Raw genomic sequence first — 16090 nt, 5'->3', positions numbered from 1 at the left:
TGAAGAATGGGAGGGAGACCACGGGTTTGGGGCTTGGTTAGCCTGTTCTCTCGCCTGGAGGCAGTGAACAGGAAGAAAAGCTCTTGAGGGGCCCTCAGGGGCTCAGGATTTATAAATGCCCATTTCAAAAGACCCAAATGATGATCAGAAAATAATGGCAAACAGCATAGAAAAGTCCTTGGTAGGTAAACACTCGGTATGTTTTCTAAATCACACTGGAAAATTGGGGGAAGAATTTGTATTGCCTTTCTTCCCCCTTCCCTGCATTTATCTAAATTTACTTTTTCATTCATTCAGCAAATACCTGTTTGCTTTTCTAACAATAAAGGAACAAGACAAAAATTTTCAATCCACAGATGAAGGGGAAAAAATATCACATAAGAAAAAACTGAGATCAAAAGAATTCTTCAAGTAATGAGTCCTGAATTCTGAACAGGGAGTTGACAGCAAAATTCCTAAAGCAATCGGGGGTCTTGCCCCTGCTCCCCATGCAGTCCCGGTGCAGTTCTGCCCCCATTACTTAGAGCATTCTGTGGGTTCAGGGAGTGTGTACAACACACTGAAGGGACCATGCCCATCACTGCCCCCGGAGATCTGAGTTGTGATTAAGTCACCTGTGTTCCCACCACGTGGACCTTGCAGGCCCCACGCCATTCCAGGTCTTAAAAATGGTGTGCCAGCCACCTGCACCGCCTGGGGCTCTGGGTCCGGGAGGTGGTCCTTCTCATCCCACCACCTGGTTTGTCTTCAGGAGTTCAGGACTAGGAATTTTACATTCCTTTTATGATTTTAATCCTCACAAAACTAGGTGAGCTAGGGACCTATAATTCCAACCTGTAAGTGAGGAAATTGAAACTCAGAAAAGTTAAGTACCTTGCCCAAGGCCACAAAGCTCTTAGTGACAGATTAAAACCTGGTTGGCTGACTCCAGGAGCCCCATCCACTCCACCAGCTGCCAATCACTTTGACAGGCCCATGAAATATAATTGCAATCTGCTAAGAAAACGAATCAGGACAACAAACCCTCAGATTAAAACTACAATACAAAAGAGGCCTCCAATCCATATCAGTCCCCCACCAACTGCACCAGGAACCACAGGATAGGGCCCCCATCAGCACCTGTCAACAGAAGCAGCCTCTCTCTGACCAGCTGTGGATGCAGGGACGGTACAGACCTCATCCCATTCTGGGAAAGCAGTGACAGGCAGAGCTGTTTATTCCTCATGTCCTGCTGCAAAGTCACTAAGCGGTACGACTCTGTGGGGGGTACACTAACCAAGGCACAAGGGGCAAACCACACGTCCAGCTCCCAGTGTCCGATACAGCCCATGCTGGACAGAGTTGTTGCCTGACTGGAGCAGAACCTGACCTTAAACTCCAGCTGTTTATACAGAGCAAAACCTGAAATTACTAAGATCATGGGTCATAGTATTGCCTGTGTAGGCAGTTTATTATCTAACCCATGATTATATTTCATTATTGCACCACGTTTCAATAGAGTAATAATAATTCGTTGTATTTATAGTTTTTAAACTCAGGGTGTTATTTGTACTGTTTTTATTGTTTACAGTTACACATTAAACTTAAAAAGATATAGAGATGTTATTTACCTAAATCATCTGAATAGTAATTAGTATCAATTTATCTGAAACAAATGAGAAATTTTAAATAATGTATGAAAAGTCGGTTGAAGTGAATTCAAGTTTTTAAAACAGTACTTGATTTTACACAATAAATGTGTCTCCCCCAACCACCACCAAAAAAAAAAAAAAAAAAAAAAAAAAAGAATGTAAATCAAAACTGTGAAGTATGCACTGTTGAGTGTCCTGTCCCCACATGAAGGGGACAGATGCCAGCCCACCTAGCTCGCCCTGGTCTGCCCACACACTACATGAGGACTTTGCTAGGAAGACAAGCTGACTCTGGGACCACAAACTAAATAGTTTGTCCCCTTTACGATCAAATCTACAGCAAGAGCCCGCTGTGATGAAGACACGCAGCCCAGCTCAGAAGAAACGCCATGCATCTTATTGGTGTGGGTTTGTGATCTGTATCAAAGTTTGTGCTATTTCTTTTTTAAAAAAAGAGTATGTTTTGGGAAGGGAAAACACAATAGAAGATAAATGTCAATTATTTAAAATGGGAACAAATACTAACAACATAAGAACATATTTTAAGTGCAAAACCACCCTTTCAACTTCAGAAATCTCACTTCCCATTTATTAATTTACTATTTATTTTTTAATCCTCACCAAGGATATTTTTTCCACTTTTTTTCAGAGAGAGTGGAAGGGAGAAAGAAAGAAAGAGAAACATCGATGTGAGAGAGCCACATTGATTGGCTGCCTCCCACACTTGCCTGACAGGCCGGGGATCAAGCCTGCAACTGAGGTTCGTGCCCTTGGCCGAAGTCGAACCCAGAGTCCGGAACCCTTCAGTCCACGGGCCACTGCTCTAACCACTCAGCCAAACTGGCCAGGGCTCACTTCCCATTTAAAAACCTGTTTTCTTATCTTTTTGGGATCCACGTCATATCAGTTTTCAAATTGCCATCTTAGCGGATACAGACCTTAAAAAAACTGCCAGATTTTTAATTCTCTTTACTTATCCTTGCTGAAAGTCACTTAATCTCCTCCAGATATATGATGTTGGTGATTAAAGCTTTTCTTAAATGAACTTGTGCTTCTAAAGTAAAAAAATAAATAAATAAATAGTTTTTTAATCTTTCCATATTTGTTAAATAAGAACTTTTTAAATAAAAAATTGTACTTATGAGAATTAAGAATTTAAGAACTCCCGTGTCTTCCTTTGTAGCTCTGTCCTCTGAGAACTCTGGGGGTGATTACCCGAGCGCAGTCATCTAACTCAACCTCACCAATGCAGGAAAATTCCAACAGATGCTCAAAACAGCACACCCAAAGGCTTCTTGCTAGTTTCACTAAAGTTATCTTTTGCCCTTGGTCCACTTTAAATGTTGACACCTGTGCTCCTGAAGAGTACCAGACAGTGTGGACAAGTTCTTGATCTACGGAAGGTGTGCACGTGTGTGCATGTGCGCGCACACACATGCGTGCACACACACACACACCATGAATCTTGCTGATCCAAACATACAGCTTTCCTACAGATAAAACCCTGCCTTCCCAGGAAGGCTGAGTTAGGGAGCTGTAAGACTAAGGAAATGGTGAAGCCTCTGTTGAGATTAAGAAAATCAGACACACACCCCCCAATCTGAAAAAATGAATAAACTCAGCCATTATGCATGCTGGTCAGCAGCACCACTGACAATTCTGGAAGTCTGTGGCAATGAACATTTAAAAAGTCCAGATAGGACATTGAAAACTACAGCCTGGCGACTCTCACACCCATCTGAGATAATCCTGGAGCCTGCATGATGAAATCAGAGCACAAGCATCACTCACAGGCTCGGAGGCTCGCGGCCTGGCTGACAGACTATCAGGCTTAAGAAACCTCACTTCTTTGAGGGAGTGAATAAGCACGTGGGTGAAAGAGAATCGGGATGTCAGCACTGCAGGTTTTTAAAAAATCTGTGATACTCTTAATAGTGTTTTACTTTTTTGATTGTGGAACAAATGTTGAAAATAGACTTTTTTTAACGGGGAAAACTATAGAAACCTGAGAATCAGAGCCTGCAGATATAAATGCTGGTAGTTTAATGGAGTTTCCTGTTTTCTCAGTGATTACACACACCCTTAAAAACCGTGAGGTGGGGCAGGAATAACCTGTGTTCTGTGGGTGCTGCACCTTCACTGACTTGATCTTGTTAGTCCCACTGACACACCTGCAGAGGGGAACCAGAGGCTGGCTCCCTGTTTTATAAACATGGACACTGAGGCCCAGCTGAGTTCAGAGACCACCCTCAGCAGGGTGTCAAGTGAGCCCAGCCTGCGGCCCTCAAGTTCCCACTATTTTACCCTGCTCACCCAGACTATGTGGTTTGGGAGCTTGACATTTCTTGTAATTTTTTAAATATTCCTATTCAGAATTTTAAAAAACCCACAACCAGAGAGACAACTAGCATAGGAGGAACAAGATTAGACCAGAGATTAAGGAGGGGAAGATGTGTCTCTGAGAAGAGATGGAGTCATGGCCAGGCCTCCTCCTTGGAGACCCCTCACTTCAAATTCTGAAGAATGAAGGCTGGTATCCCTGAGATGCAGGCTGAGTTGGTATGAGTAGGAGAATGACCCACTGATGTGCACAGACTGCAGGAAGCTCGACAGCCTTCCTCTGGGAGGCCCAAGTGATGCAGTCAGGAAAGCTGCCTCAGGCCTCCCCTACAAGGGCTGGTCCTTCCATCTAACCCACACTGGGAGCTGGGGTCACTTTTACTCTTTCCAGAAGATGTCCACTCAAAGCCCTCCTGCAGCCCTGGCAAAGCCTCTGGACACCATCCCCAGTACCTCTCAGCGCCTAACTCAGCACCTGGCACTCAGCAGTAATAAAGATGCGTTATAATTAGCTGAATGAGTCAACACTAAATGGATGGAATGAATGGAGTGAATAAAATATGCCGTGTATAACTATGAAAGCTAATTCATAGAAGACAGAAAGGCTGTGGAAAAAGGACAAGAAGGGGCAGTAACTCGTCAAGGGGAGGAGGCGGCCCTGCACACCCAGAACAGGAAGACTGGCCCCAAGTTCTGAGAACTCACAGCACATGGGTGTGTCATGGAGAAAGTAGCTCCACTCAGGTCTCTGGTAACAAAATGTGGAGCCCCCTTCGAACACCCAGAAGCTGAGAGTAAGACGAACACCCAGAAGCTGAGAGTAAGACAAACAGAGGGGCTGCTCGTCTCAGTGAGCAGCCAGGTGGTGGAGCCTGCTGCTTGAAGGGGAAGCAGACAGCCTGGGACCAGGTCAGAGGGCAGACCCCTAAGTGTGACCATTGCTGTGCTTACCCACATGTGGCAAGTACCAAGTGCTTCTTCAATATAAGGCTGCCCAGTGTTTGTTATTTCCCCCATCATACACTTCCTTTTGGGGGCCGCAAGACCCTTATTTCCAAACTGTTCTGTAGTGGGTATCATCTGTTCTAAAAGGTCTGCTCTCTGTGCCCTGAGCGTCTGGTCAGCAAACCCATCAAGTGTGCTGTCCCCCAGAGATGCTGAGATTCATTGTGTGTGAGCTTCAGTGACCTCTGACCTCTCCTGCCCGGTGCCCAGGTGGTGCCCAGGTGGTGCTGGCAGGGAGGCTCCTCAGTCAGGCATAGCCCTGGCACCTAGCTCAGTGAGCTACCAGCTGAGGGGTCTGTTTTTCGTAATGACAATGCACGCACTTGGTTTAAAACTACATATCCAACCTAAGAAAAAAGTTTGCAATACAAAGGAAGTTTCTCTTCCATTTCAGACTTTTCCTGAAAGGTATCCACTGTTGACAGTTTCTTGTGTCTCTTTTCAGAAAATTTCTAAGCACACACAAGCATAAATGCAAGTTATTTTTCTTAAAAAAAAAAACACAAAACCCACAAAAAACAAAAATGGGGGCATCACATTGTCCACACTATTTGGCATCAGACCCTTTGCCCTGAGCACTGTCTGGGAGGAGCTCACTGTGCTGCAGCCTCTCACCTGGACTGAGAAGTAGAGATGCTGCATAATTTACTTAACCAGTTCTCAGTGAGGGACACTCAGGTTGTTCCCCGTCTGTTATCATTATCAACTAGTTAAGGTTTTTAGAATTTACAGGTAGTAGATCTTAATCTACAAATAAGGAACCTCTTTGGTTTTGAAGAGTCACCCTAATTCCACCTCACTGTTCATTCTTCTAAATTAAACTAACCAAAATAAACAACATTCCCAATTATTCTTCCTAAAAGGTCTACCCCGCAGGAAAAATATGTTTACCCCTCATCACTGAAGCAGATAACGGAAACACAAAATTTACAAGCACAGTTAAATCCCCCTTTTCCTCATCTCTTTTACTAGCTATTAGAACAAAGTGCTAGGAGTGTGTCCTCTCTCCATCTTCTGGAAGATTCGCTCATACGCAATGACAGGGCCAAAAGCATGCTGCTAGACAGGGGGCAGGAAGGGAACTATGAGTGATTAGCCCAGTCAACACAGCAGTGATGGTAAAGACCCCTCACAGGTGTGACTGCCCCCCCCCCCCCAGAGCTTTCCCCAGAAGCAGGTCTTCACACTCCACCTGAGCAACTTCTCAGAAATCAAGGCAGTTACATACATGACCCTAAAAACAATCTGGTTTATTAATTCAAGGATTCAAGGAAATGTTCAACCTGTCCTGCTTCCAAAGTTGAGTCACTTTCCCAAGAGTAGTAAATACTGTTCCCAACCTTTCTCTAAATCATCAATTCACCTGGTGTGAAAATATCTTCAATAAATCCTAGGTGTTAAGTTGTTAAACACAGTAATTATAAGGAATCGAAACAAATGCTAAAATGTGTGTGAGCTCTGTTAGCATTTTATACATGACCAGAAACTTCAGGAAAAAAGGCATAATTTCATGAACTAACATACAAAAATATTCAAAACACAATACCTCATCCAGCTCCTGAAGAGATATGTTGTTCCCAAGAGTCCCATCCAGTTAGGGACAGCAAAGAGAAGGCAGGATGGGGACAGACAGACAGATAAGGTATGGTCAGTTGAGAAAGCACTGAGATTTTAAATAACTCTAAAACTGACTAAAAATAAAGATCCACTAACCAAGGCATTTAAACAATTATGATTTTTCCTTTAAAAAAAAAAAAGCTACATCATTATGTTTTTTATTTTCATTTGCTGTGATTGTTGATTTGGAAATAATAAGAAACACACAATACATAGTTGTAAAAATTAAAACACAATAGAAACAAATAAAACACACTTGCTTTAGTTTCACTAAAATGTAATGTTCATCTGTTTCAAAAATATCAAATATCACATACAATATTCTAAATTCCCCTTAGGACGAGAAAATAGGAGAGCAAAGCTGAAATGCAATTTTACCATGTCAAATACATGTATATTTTAACATGTAAATCAGCCCTGCAAATGTGGCAAAATTAGAAAGTGAACAACCCACAAAAATTGTCTATGGCTGTATTCAGATAACATTTGAGTGACCGCATATGTGAGGTCTGCACAAATTCAATCCCGCAGACCCGGCTTGCTCCGCGGTAACAAGCAAGCCGAGAAACCGCTCTTCCCCGGAGAGACACAGGTGGTAAAAGCAAATAAAAACTCTCCCTATTTGCTTGGCATATGTTACTATTAGTCTAGAAAGCACGCTTATTTATAAAGCTATTATAAAAGCAAGTCAACAAAACAAAAACAGGGAAGAAGAAAAAAATTTTAAGGGGTAGTAGAGGAAGGAAGAAGCCCCGGTAGCCAGAGGATTAAGTTTCAATTAAAAACTGAAGGTTCTTTTTCAGATCCACGTGGAATTCCATCTTCTGAACATTTACTAATGATAGGTAATCTACACAGCTAGGTCTTTTTTTTTTTTTTAACGGTATTGATCCCTGAAATAATTAATGGTGAATTTCAATAATCAACTGTGTTGATTTTTTTATGCTTAGCAGTAAATTTAGAAAATAAAAAAAACACATAACTTCCTTATTTAAAAATTAATAGTGCAAATGAAACTGTTCTATCAGGGCCAAAATATGTTAAACAATGAGAGCAATAAAAATGTAATTAAACATTCCTCCATGTAAAAATTCAATTAGCTGACATTATAGAAAGCTGAGAGGCCTCTGTGTCCCTCCCACAATTTGTTATGACAGCAAAAGAGAACTATATTTATATACACACCCTGACATAATTGTGGTGCAGAAAACATTAATAAAGAAGATAGTGTCAAATGGAAATCTGAATTAATTACCTTTTACTTTAAAAAGAAAATGTTTGTATTTTTTAAACCTAACATTTTCAGCAAGAAAGCACTGAAGTGTTTTTATTGCGAAAGCAAGACACAGGCAAAGCCCCAACTTCGGCGTCTCATGTGCACATCCGCCGTTCTGCAGCAGCTCCTGGCCTCGGCTTTGAGCAGTGTTATTGCTGCAAACCATGGTGGAGGTCTCCGCTACATTTGCGCCTGTCGTCTCAGGTTATTAACCAAGCACACGCCCTGATCTTTGGTTCTACAATACTAGTTGATAAGAGGTGGAATCAGAATCATGGGCTAGATACGACTCCATTTTTACAAATAAGAAAACCAAGTTTCAGAATATATAAATCCATTTCCCCGAAGCCACAAAGCTTGTTACTACTGGCTGAGATGGGGACAGAACCAGGTGTTCAGGCCTCTTTCCACCCACCTTCCAACCTCTCCAATTTTATAAACAATTCAGGGAATTACAAGCGATAGGCAGCTACCACTACACCATATCGGAAATGAAATTCAGAAGGTCATCTTTTCCAAGGAACCCCACTCTCACCCAAATCTGCTACTTAAAAATGGATGGCCTTCAAAATCCCCCCGACCACCAAATTCCAGAAAACTTTATCAAGACCTGAATTAAAACATTTAGAATCACCATCAGGAAAACCCAAAATAGAGCCAAATGAAAACACGTTACTACACATCATCACCTTCTAAATCTTTATAATGTCTAAATCTAGGTTTCTGACCTGCCAATGGCATGCAATCAAGAAAATATTGAAAACTCCAAGTAGCATGTGGAATTTATAGTCTAAAGAACTTTCTACATAAAACTGAAAAATAAGTGGAAACCCATCTGTGTTTACTCAGGAAGTCTGGAAAAGTTGAGTAAAATGAGTTGGAAATACAGGTCTATGCTATAGTGATATTTACTTTATTTCCATTCCTGCCAAAATAAAAGTTTGCTTCACTTTTATCCAACAAAGTACCCTTATACTCAAGTAAGCCTCACTGCTCAAATGGAATCTTTAGAAGCAAAAAAGCAAACAGATCTAAAGAGAAATATACAATGATTTCATACTTGGATTCTAAAGGCAGAGAACTAATTTTCCAACAGACTCAGCCTGGACTGAAACTGAGAACCCTCAATATGCAAGTTAAAATGGACAATGTATGGTTGTAAAGTGAGATGAAGAAAGATGCTGTCCTATGGTAAGAAAAAAAAAATTAAACAATGGGTCTTGCATTTTCCAGGACCTGTAGCACAAGCCCTGAGAAAACAGCCAGAGCTACGGTGCCCACCATGTAGGTCAGCACAGGGCTCTGGAGCCAGGCTTGCCCGAGTTTCATCCCTGCTCCCCAACCTGCTAGGTGGGTGACACTGGGCAAGGTTCCCAACTCCTCTAAACCTCAGTTTCCTTATCTGTATCATGAGAAAAATAGCAGCACTACTTGACACAGCTCTATGAGGACAAATTGGGGCTGCACATGGAAAGGGCTTAGCCCAATGCCAGGCACACAGTAAACACTCAATAAATCTTAACTAATAATATCATAGTCAAGATTGAAGAAGGACCTTAGGTTTCTTATAATCATAGTTAATCCTTCGGTTTTATTCCCCCTAAAGCACACCATGCTTTATTAAAAATAATGTGCTAGTTGCAAACTAATCTAAGACCAATTAACTCTAGCTTCCATTTATAGATTATGCATTATTTTAAAGCAGAGAATAGATTAGGCAGTAAACACTAACAAAGTAGCTGCAATTCCTCCATTAGATCATTTCAGAAGATCAAAGGAAATTGCACAGGTTACACAGCACCTCATCAGATCAGAACAGCAACCCCACATCTACTTTTCATTCATTCATTCATTCATTCAAGACCTTACATATTTTTTGAATGATTATTTAACTTTGTAAATTCATTTCAGCTTCTTAAAGCCAAGCTGTCTATAGCTGCTTGAATGAGGTGCTGCCTTAAAACATGCATTTGGCTGATATAATTTCAAAATTACTTTTGCACAGTATTGGAGCTACTTCTAAGGATTTTTGCCCGTAACAATGGGCTAAGAGGCACAGCACTGTTGTTGACTATGGGTTTCTCCTCTTCAGATGGCAATCTAAGACTGTGTGTCTTGGTCAGGAGAAATACATTAAAACAGAACTAGAGAAAGCATTGTTGAATCCGAAGGGCCACTAGAAAACACCTAACTCAATGTTCAGTTTACAAATAAGGCAAAAGATAGCCAAAGAGATTAAAAAGCTTGCCTAAAGACCCATTCTGAGTCAGGGCTGTGGGACTTAGCCTTAAATTCCCGGACTTAGAGTCCAATGCTCCTTCCTTTATTTCATGCTGCCCCGAGGCATAACTATGACGGGGGACCCAAAACTGAAGCCAAAACAGACTGAATGAGAAATGCCAACAACTGCATTTTGCTGAAAAGTCTAAAAATCAAACCCCAGTTTGCTTTTAACAGTTAGTTTCACTAATATCAATACAACCAAGAATACAATTAAGTGGAATTTTGTTCAGTTCTGGGTGTTGAACTTTAAAAAGGACACAAAAAAACTAGACCTCATTCATTGGCAAGAAACTTAACCTCATTGTCTGAGCCAGAGACGGCTGAACTGGAGAAAGCTCCAGGGAACAAGAAGCCTGCAGGGCTGTCATGCAGAAGAGTGAAGAGACCCGAAGAACCAGAACCTGGGCTAGAGCCCCAGGATGCAAGACACAGGCAAAGTTGGGGTTAATTGAGGCAAAGATTTTTTTTTTTTTTGCAAGTACAAGCGGCTGCTGGAATTGCTAAAATTTCTTATCGCCACCACAGAATTTGGTCAAGAAAGGCCCTGGGGTTTATCACAGCCTGGGGTGTTGGGTCAAATTACCTCGAGGCCCCTTCTGGCCCTTAGGCCTTTTTGTTTGGTTTTGTCACTGCACATCTCCTTAAACTCCTGTGACACATCTGCCTGAAAGCTGTCCCAACCTGTTTTAGTGTGCACGTACAGGCACCCACAATAATCCCACCATCACCACCAACCAGCCTGTAGTTTTTCTCCTCAAACTGGGATGCAAAAAATAAAAATTAAAAAAAAAAAAATCATGTTTGAATGATAGGGCTTTAGATGTGCTTTGTTTTGACGTGTGTGAAATACACACCACTTTATAATCAACTTCCACAGCTTTTTCCTTAAATAAGGACGTGGAAATTCAGGTTTAAAACTAAAAAACAAAAAAACTATTGCTCTGGATGTCATTTATTTTCAGTTGTGTGAGATACACACACACACACACCCCAAAATAAACTCCTACAGCTTGTTCTTTAACTAGGAACTAGAAATTTCAGGTTATGATTTTTTCAAATTAAGTTTAACTCTAGAGTTTAGTTACTTCCCTTTTAATTATTTTAGATATTTCCACATTGTCTTCTTTTAATTGTTTTGCTCATGTTTTTAACATGACGTGTATATTTTAAGTTTTTATTTATAATTTTCAAGCATACAGAAAAGTATGTAAAATGATATAAACTGTCTGACCTGATTATTACTATGATTAATAATAAAAATGCCTTATGCTACCCAACGTTTCAGGGTGTTTTGAACCTTATAAAAATTTAAAAAGCAAACAATGTTTTTCAATCAATTAAAACTGATACCTTAGAAACATGTTCATTATGACACTCGACAATTATAACCACTCTGCCTTATTTGTTTCCTTTATGGGAGGGAGGTTAAGAACATGAAATAAGTGATATTTTGACATTTCACCACTAAAAATTTCATTAGGCCTCTGTAACAAAATTAAAAATTAATTGGTCAGTTTAATAATTTCTTTTCACTTAAAACCCAGCCTATATTCAAGTTTGACAGCTACAGTTTGAGTTGCTACATAGTTTTGAAACTTACAAGTCAGAAATGAGATCTAAAAATTTTTATGAGCTAGACATGCAGTGAAAAACGTTGCATGAGGTATTCAATCATTTTTAAAAATTGTGTTAGAAAAGGGTTTTTTCCCCAACATGTTTATAACACTTTTCCAACTTCTAGGAAAGCTGAAAAACTGTACCCTCTACTTAGTCATGTTAAAATTTGGCTATCTTCGATTTTGTGTGTGTGTGTAGAAAATAGCTTCTACAGAATCAATTGTAAGCAGACTGAAGATATGATACTTCACCCCTAACACTTCAGAAATTTATGCCATGTTTTTTTTGATGCATACAATTAAAATATGTGTTTTCTTTTTAATTCTAACTTAGGCAAACCATTTTTGTTTAATTGCAAAACCTATTTTTTAGATTGTCTGAATTTTCCTAGCTTCATACTATACTATAACAAATTGACTACAGAACTATTTTAAAAGATCTGATTGCTTATACTGATCTGAGGTTTTAAAGTAAGGCTAATGAATATAACATTTTAAATGCTATAACATACAGAAATATTTTTTGATGTTCTTAGACATGTATTTTGTTTGACTTAGAAATCTATTTTTAAAAAATTGTCTGAGTTACCTAAAAATATCTGTACATTTTCTGACATATCTTTTTCCAAATTGTGTACTTCAGGTATCAATTTTTAATTATTTTACTTAGCTTATATGTTTCTTACATATTTATTTTTCCAAATTGTATAATTTAGGCATCAATTTTTAATTATTTTACTTAGCTTATATATTTTTTAATTGCCTAACTTAGAATACCGTTTTAAAAAATCGGTCTTTGAGATGCACTTTAAAAAAGCTGCCAGTCTCAGACACCAGGTTTTTAAATGGTTTGACATTATTATGATGATTAATAATAAAAAAGTCTCATGTTACCCAATATTTCAGGGTGTTTTGAATCTTACAAAATTTAAAAAGAAAACTATGTTTTTCAATCAATTAAAACTGACACCTTAGAAACAATGCCGAGTTTTAGTGGGTTTTTGCCCCCCATGAGGTAACATAAAGTCAAGCCATTTAAGAGACATGAATTTTTTGTTGTTGTTTTTTTAAGTTCCAATGTGGAATTTTATTTCTTCAATTTCTACTCTTTAATTCTTGGCTTATTTCAGAATATTCTTTTCAAAATTAGTGCCCACTTCCATTTTACACTAATTTCAGTATAATACCATTTCTTTCAGTTTACAAATGCAAAAAAATCTCCAAAAACTTAAATAAAAACCTAAACACACTCCATCCCTGTTATGATTTTTAATCTGAGTATATGAGATTTTATTCCTAAAACTGCTCACACAGCTTAGAATAGCTTTTCTATAGGAACAACATGGCCAAAGGCAGTTTTCACTGGTGATTTACGAAAAGGAAAACTGTCTAGGTAGACATCCTGTCAGTAATTAAGATACATGGCATACTTTTCTGAAGCATTTAGATACAGTCATAAAGAGAAAAATTAAAGGCAATGCAGTCCCTAAGAGTTGAAATAAGTGTGCAATTCCCAAAGCTGTATATTTCCAATATAACCCCCAAGACTCTGGTTTGGGGATGACTTTATTCCCTCTTCCATCAATGCTGCTTCTAGTCAAACCTGGGCTGTCTACAGCCTGTAGCCCCCTCTACAAATTAGTTTTATAACTTCACTTTTCCATTCAAGATTTTACAAAGCTGCTAATCACTGTTTTGTTTAGATCACCAAGACCCCCCCCCCCCCTTATTTAACAGTAGAAAACCGGGGCTCAGAAAGGGGAAAGAAGCCCTCATCAAAAACAAACACGAAAACATCAGTCATCTTTTCCAGCCCTCCCTATAAAAGATTCTACAGCTGGGCAAAAGAAAGGTGCGGGTTAATTAAACAAACAAATAAAAACAACCTGTGCTATTTGGGGGTTCGTTTTCACAAATACACCATGTTGTGTGTTTTTTAAGTTCCAATAGAAGGAAAGACTTAATTTCCTGTCTGGGAAATGGAAAACGAAGGACCCAGCACCTTACAGTCTCACACACATTAGCCCCCAGGAAAAACAGTAAAGCAATTATTCACAGGGTAAAGAGGCCATTAAAAGAAAACGGGAGAGGAAGAAAGAACAAAAACACAAAACTCCTTCCTCTTGTGGGGGAGGGTGTCGTTCATTTGCAAGGATTTGGGTCTGAGATCCCGCATCCCGGCCATCAGAACCAAAGTGAGGCTCAGTATGGGGGTGGGTGGGGGGAGGGGGTGAAAACAAAACGAAACAAAAAGGCTTCAGAAAGCCTCCGAGCATCCAAATCTTAGGGTTAAAACATATGTAAATTGGAGGCTGATGGTCGTGCAGTGACGACGGGAGGGGGGACGTGGGGGGGGGATTGGGAGGGTGGCGGAAGTGAGGGGAGAGAGAGAGCAAGGCAGAGATGGAGCAGGGACCTAAAACAGTTTTTTTCTTCCCCCATCCAGGGTTATGCCAAGAGGCCTTGCATTTCCGTATTATTCTTATCTTTTTTTAAACAGAGAGACAGACAGACAGACAGACAGGCAGAGCCGCAGTGCACACGACGCGTGTGTCGGAGAGGCCGCCCGGGGACTCACCGCAGCATTGCTACGTGAATGCAGAGGGCTGGAGGTGGTGTGACTACTCACTTGCTCGGCTAACAGCTGCCGGTTTTGGATGGAATTATTCCGCAACAACAAGAAAGCGTCGGTTAAACGCCTGGTGGCCATGTCTCACCCTTTGTGACCCCCCTCTCAGGGGCCCCCCGCCCACTTATATTCCTGATTTGTTCACTTTCTTTCTCTTGGCCTGGCCTGGTCGGCCCACCCTTCACAGAAGCTTCTCGTAAGGCCTCAGACCTCGAGCCAGACAGGAGCAGCTCTGCACTTCGCCAAGCCGCGAAGACCCCTCCCCAAATAACCACCTAGGCTTTCCAATTGTCTGACTCCCCCTACTCAAGACTGCCTTCGATCTCTAAGCACTTAAATCCCCCCAATCCTTGCCTAGCTAGCCAACGTCCCAGAGACCCCTCCCCAATCCAACTTTGGATCTACAAGCGTCTAACTCGCCAATCCAGCTCTGGACTGAGAAGCCCTGAAGCCCCCTACCCCCCTTAGTCTCGGAGACCCTCGAGGGTCCTGGCCCCCTGTCCCTAACTTGGCTCACACTCGCGTCTGGGCCGTGCCCTGAGGCCTGGGTCTGACTCAGTTTCCCCACTAGGGAACTGGCCTAGGCCCTCTTTGGGCAAACGATCGAGGCCAGGGCCCTGAACTCCAGGACGCCTGGTGCTGCCTTCTTGGGCCTTGTCTGAGCCTGCTGAGGCCCAGGCCCGACCTCCTGACCCTTTCTCTTTCTGGGCTGCCTGCTCCTCCACTGCCACAGCAGGCTGCCGGCCTCCCGGAGGGCAGAAGGGCAGCGGGGCCTGCTTTCCGGCCTCCTCACTCCTCTTCTCCGGCTCCCTCCATCCCCGGATCTGAGTGCAGCTCAGCCCCGGGCCGTTTCCGTACTGTGGTCCCGGGTTCTGGCGTCCCCCCTGGCCCTCTTCCTGTCCGTCTCTCGCGAGTGCCCCCCTGCGACGTTCACAAGGCTTGCTCCTAACGTTCCGGGCGCGGGAGCTCCCTGCCCCCTTGCCCCGGGGCGCGGGAGCGCTCCGCCCTCTCCCGGGGTGCTCCTGGGGCGCCGGGTTTCCCCTTTCCCAACTGGGCCTAGGCGCGGGGAGCGGGGGAGCGGGCAGGCCCGGGCCTCGGGACTGTGGCTCCCACGCGGCAAGCCGCTGCCAGGAGCCTGGGCGCGACGTTAGAGTGGAGCTGCGCGGCAGGCAAATTTGGGCTCCAGCAGGGCCAAAGTTTGAGGCGCGCGCGGACTTGGGGCGGGAGAGGAAAAGTTGGAGACGACTGCCTCTGGAGGCCGAGCACGCTCCACTGCAGGCAGCGGCTCGCGCTCGCTGTTTTTTTCCAATTCTAAAAAAAGATGTATCTGAAAAACAAGGGGGGGAAAAAAGGCAAAAGCAACAGCTAGAGCTTCAAGGCCGCCCGGGCCGAGCCGCGGGTGGCAGTCGAGGGTCGTGGGGGCGCCCGCCCTTCCTGGCGGCCGCTTTCTGTAGGGGGCACTGCAGGGTTGTAGAATCTCAAGTGGAAAAGATCCCAGAAACTTTGACAGCCCCCCTCCCCCCCAAGAACTTTTCCTTGCGGAGTGGGCCCGCGCGCTGCCGTGGCCAGGCCTGGCCCCGTGCCCCCGCTTTCCCGCCGCGCTTTCTCGCGTTCAGGCCAGGCGGGGGGCGGCGACCCAGACACGCGGCCCAGGGCCCGGGTCGGCGGGATTCGGGCGGGGCTCCCGGGTTCG

General features: G+C 42.6%; 1 protein-coding gene across 6 annotated transcripts in view; it reads right to left on the bottom strand.

The window, feature by feature from the left end:
* The window catches only part of STX16 (syntaxin 16), a 34086-nt gene extending 18963 nt beyond the window's left edge, over positions 1–15123 (bottom strand). For 3 of the 6 annotated variants that reach the window (XM_087819195.1, XM_016202771.2, XM_016202764.2), the window contains exon 1: positions 14347–15122. In XM_087819195.1, coding sequence (XP_087675321.1) covers positions 14347–14478 — 132 coding nt within the window. In that variant the 5' untranslated portion in view covers positions 14479–15122. Of the gene's footprint in view, positions 1–14346 lie in introns of all 6 variants that reach the window. The other 3 variants (XM_016202787.2, XM_016202778.2, XM_087819196.1) reach the window with 2 other exon arrangements.
* Positions 15124–16090: the final 967 nt, after the last annotated feature.

This window comes from Miniopterus natalensis, chromosome 7 (assembly GCF_054644295.1).
Source record: "Miniopterus natalensis isolate mMinNat1 chromosome 7, mMinNat1.hap1, whole genome shotgun sequence".
NCBI lineage: Eukaryota > Metazoa > Chordata > Mammalia > Chiroptera > Miniopteridae > Miniopterus > Miniopterus natalensis.
This window is presented reverse-complemented; position numbering and strand designations above follow the sequence as displayed.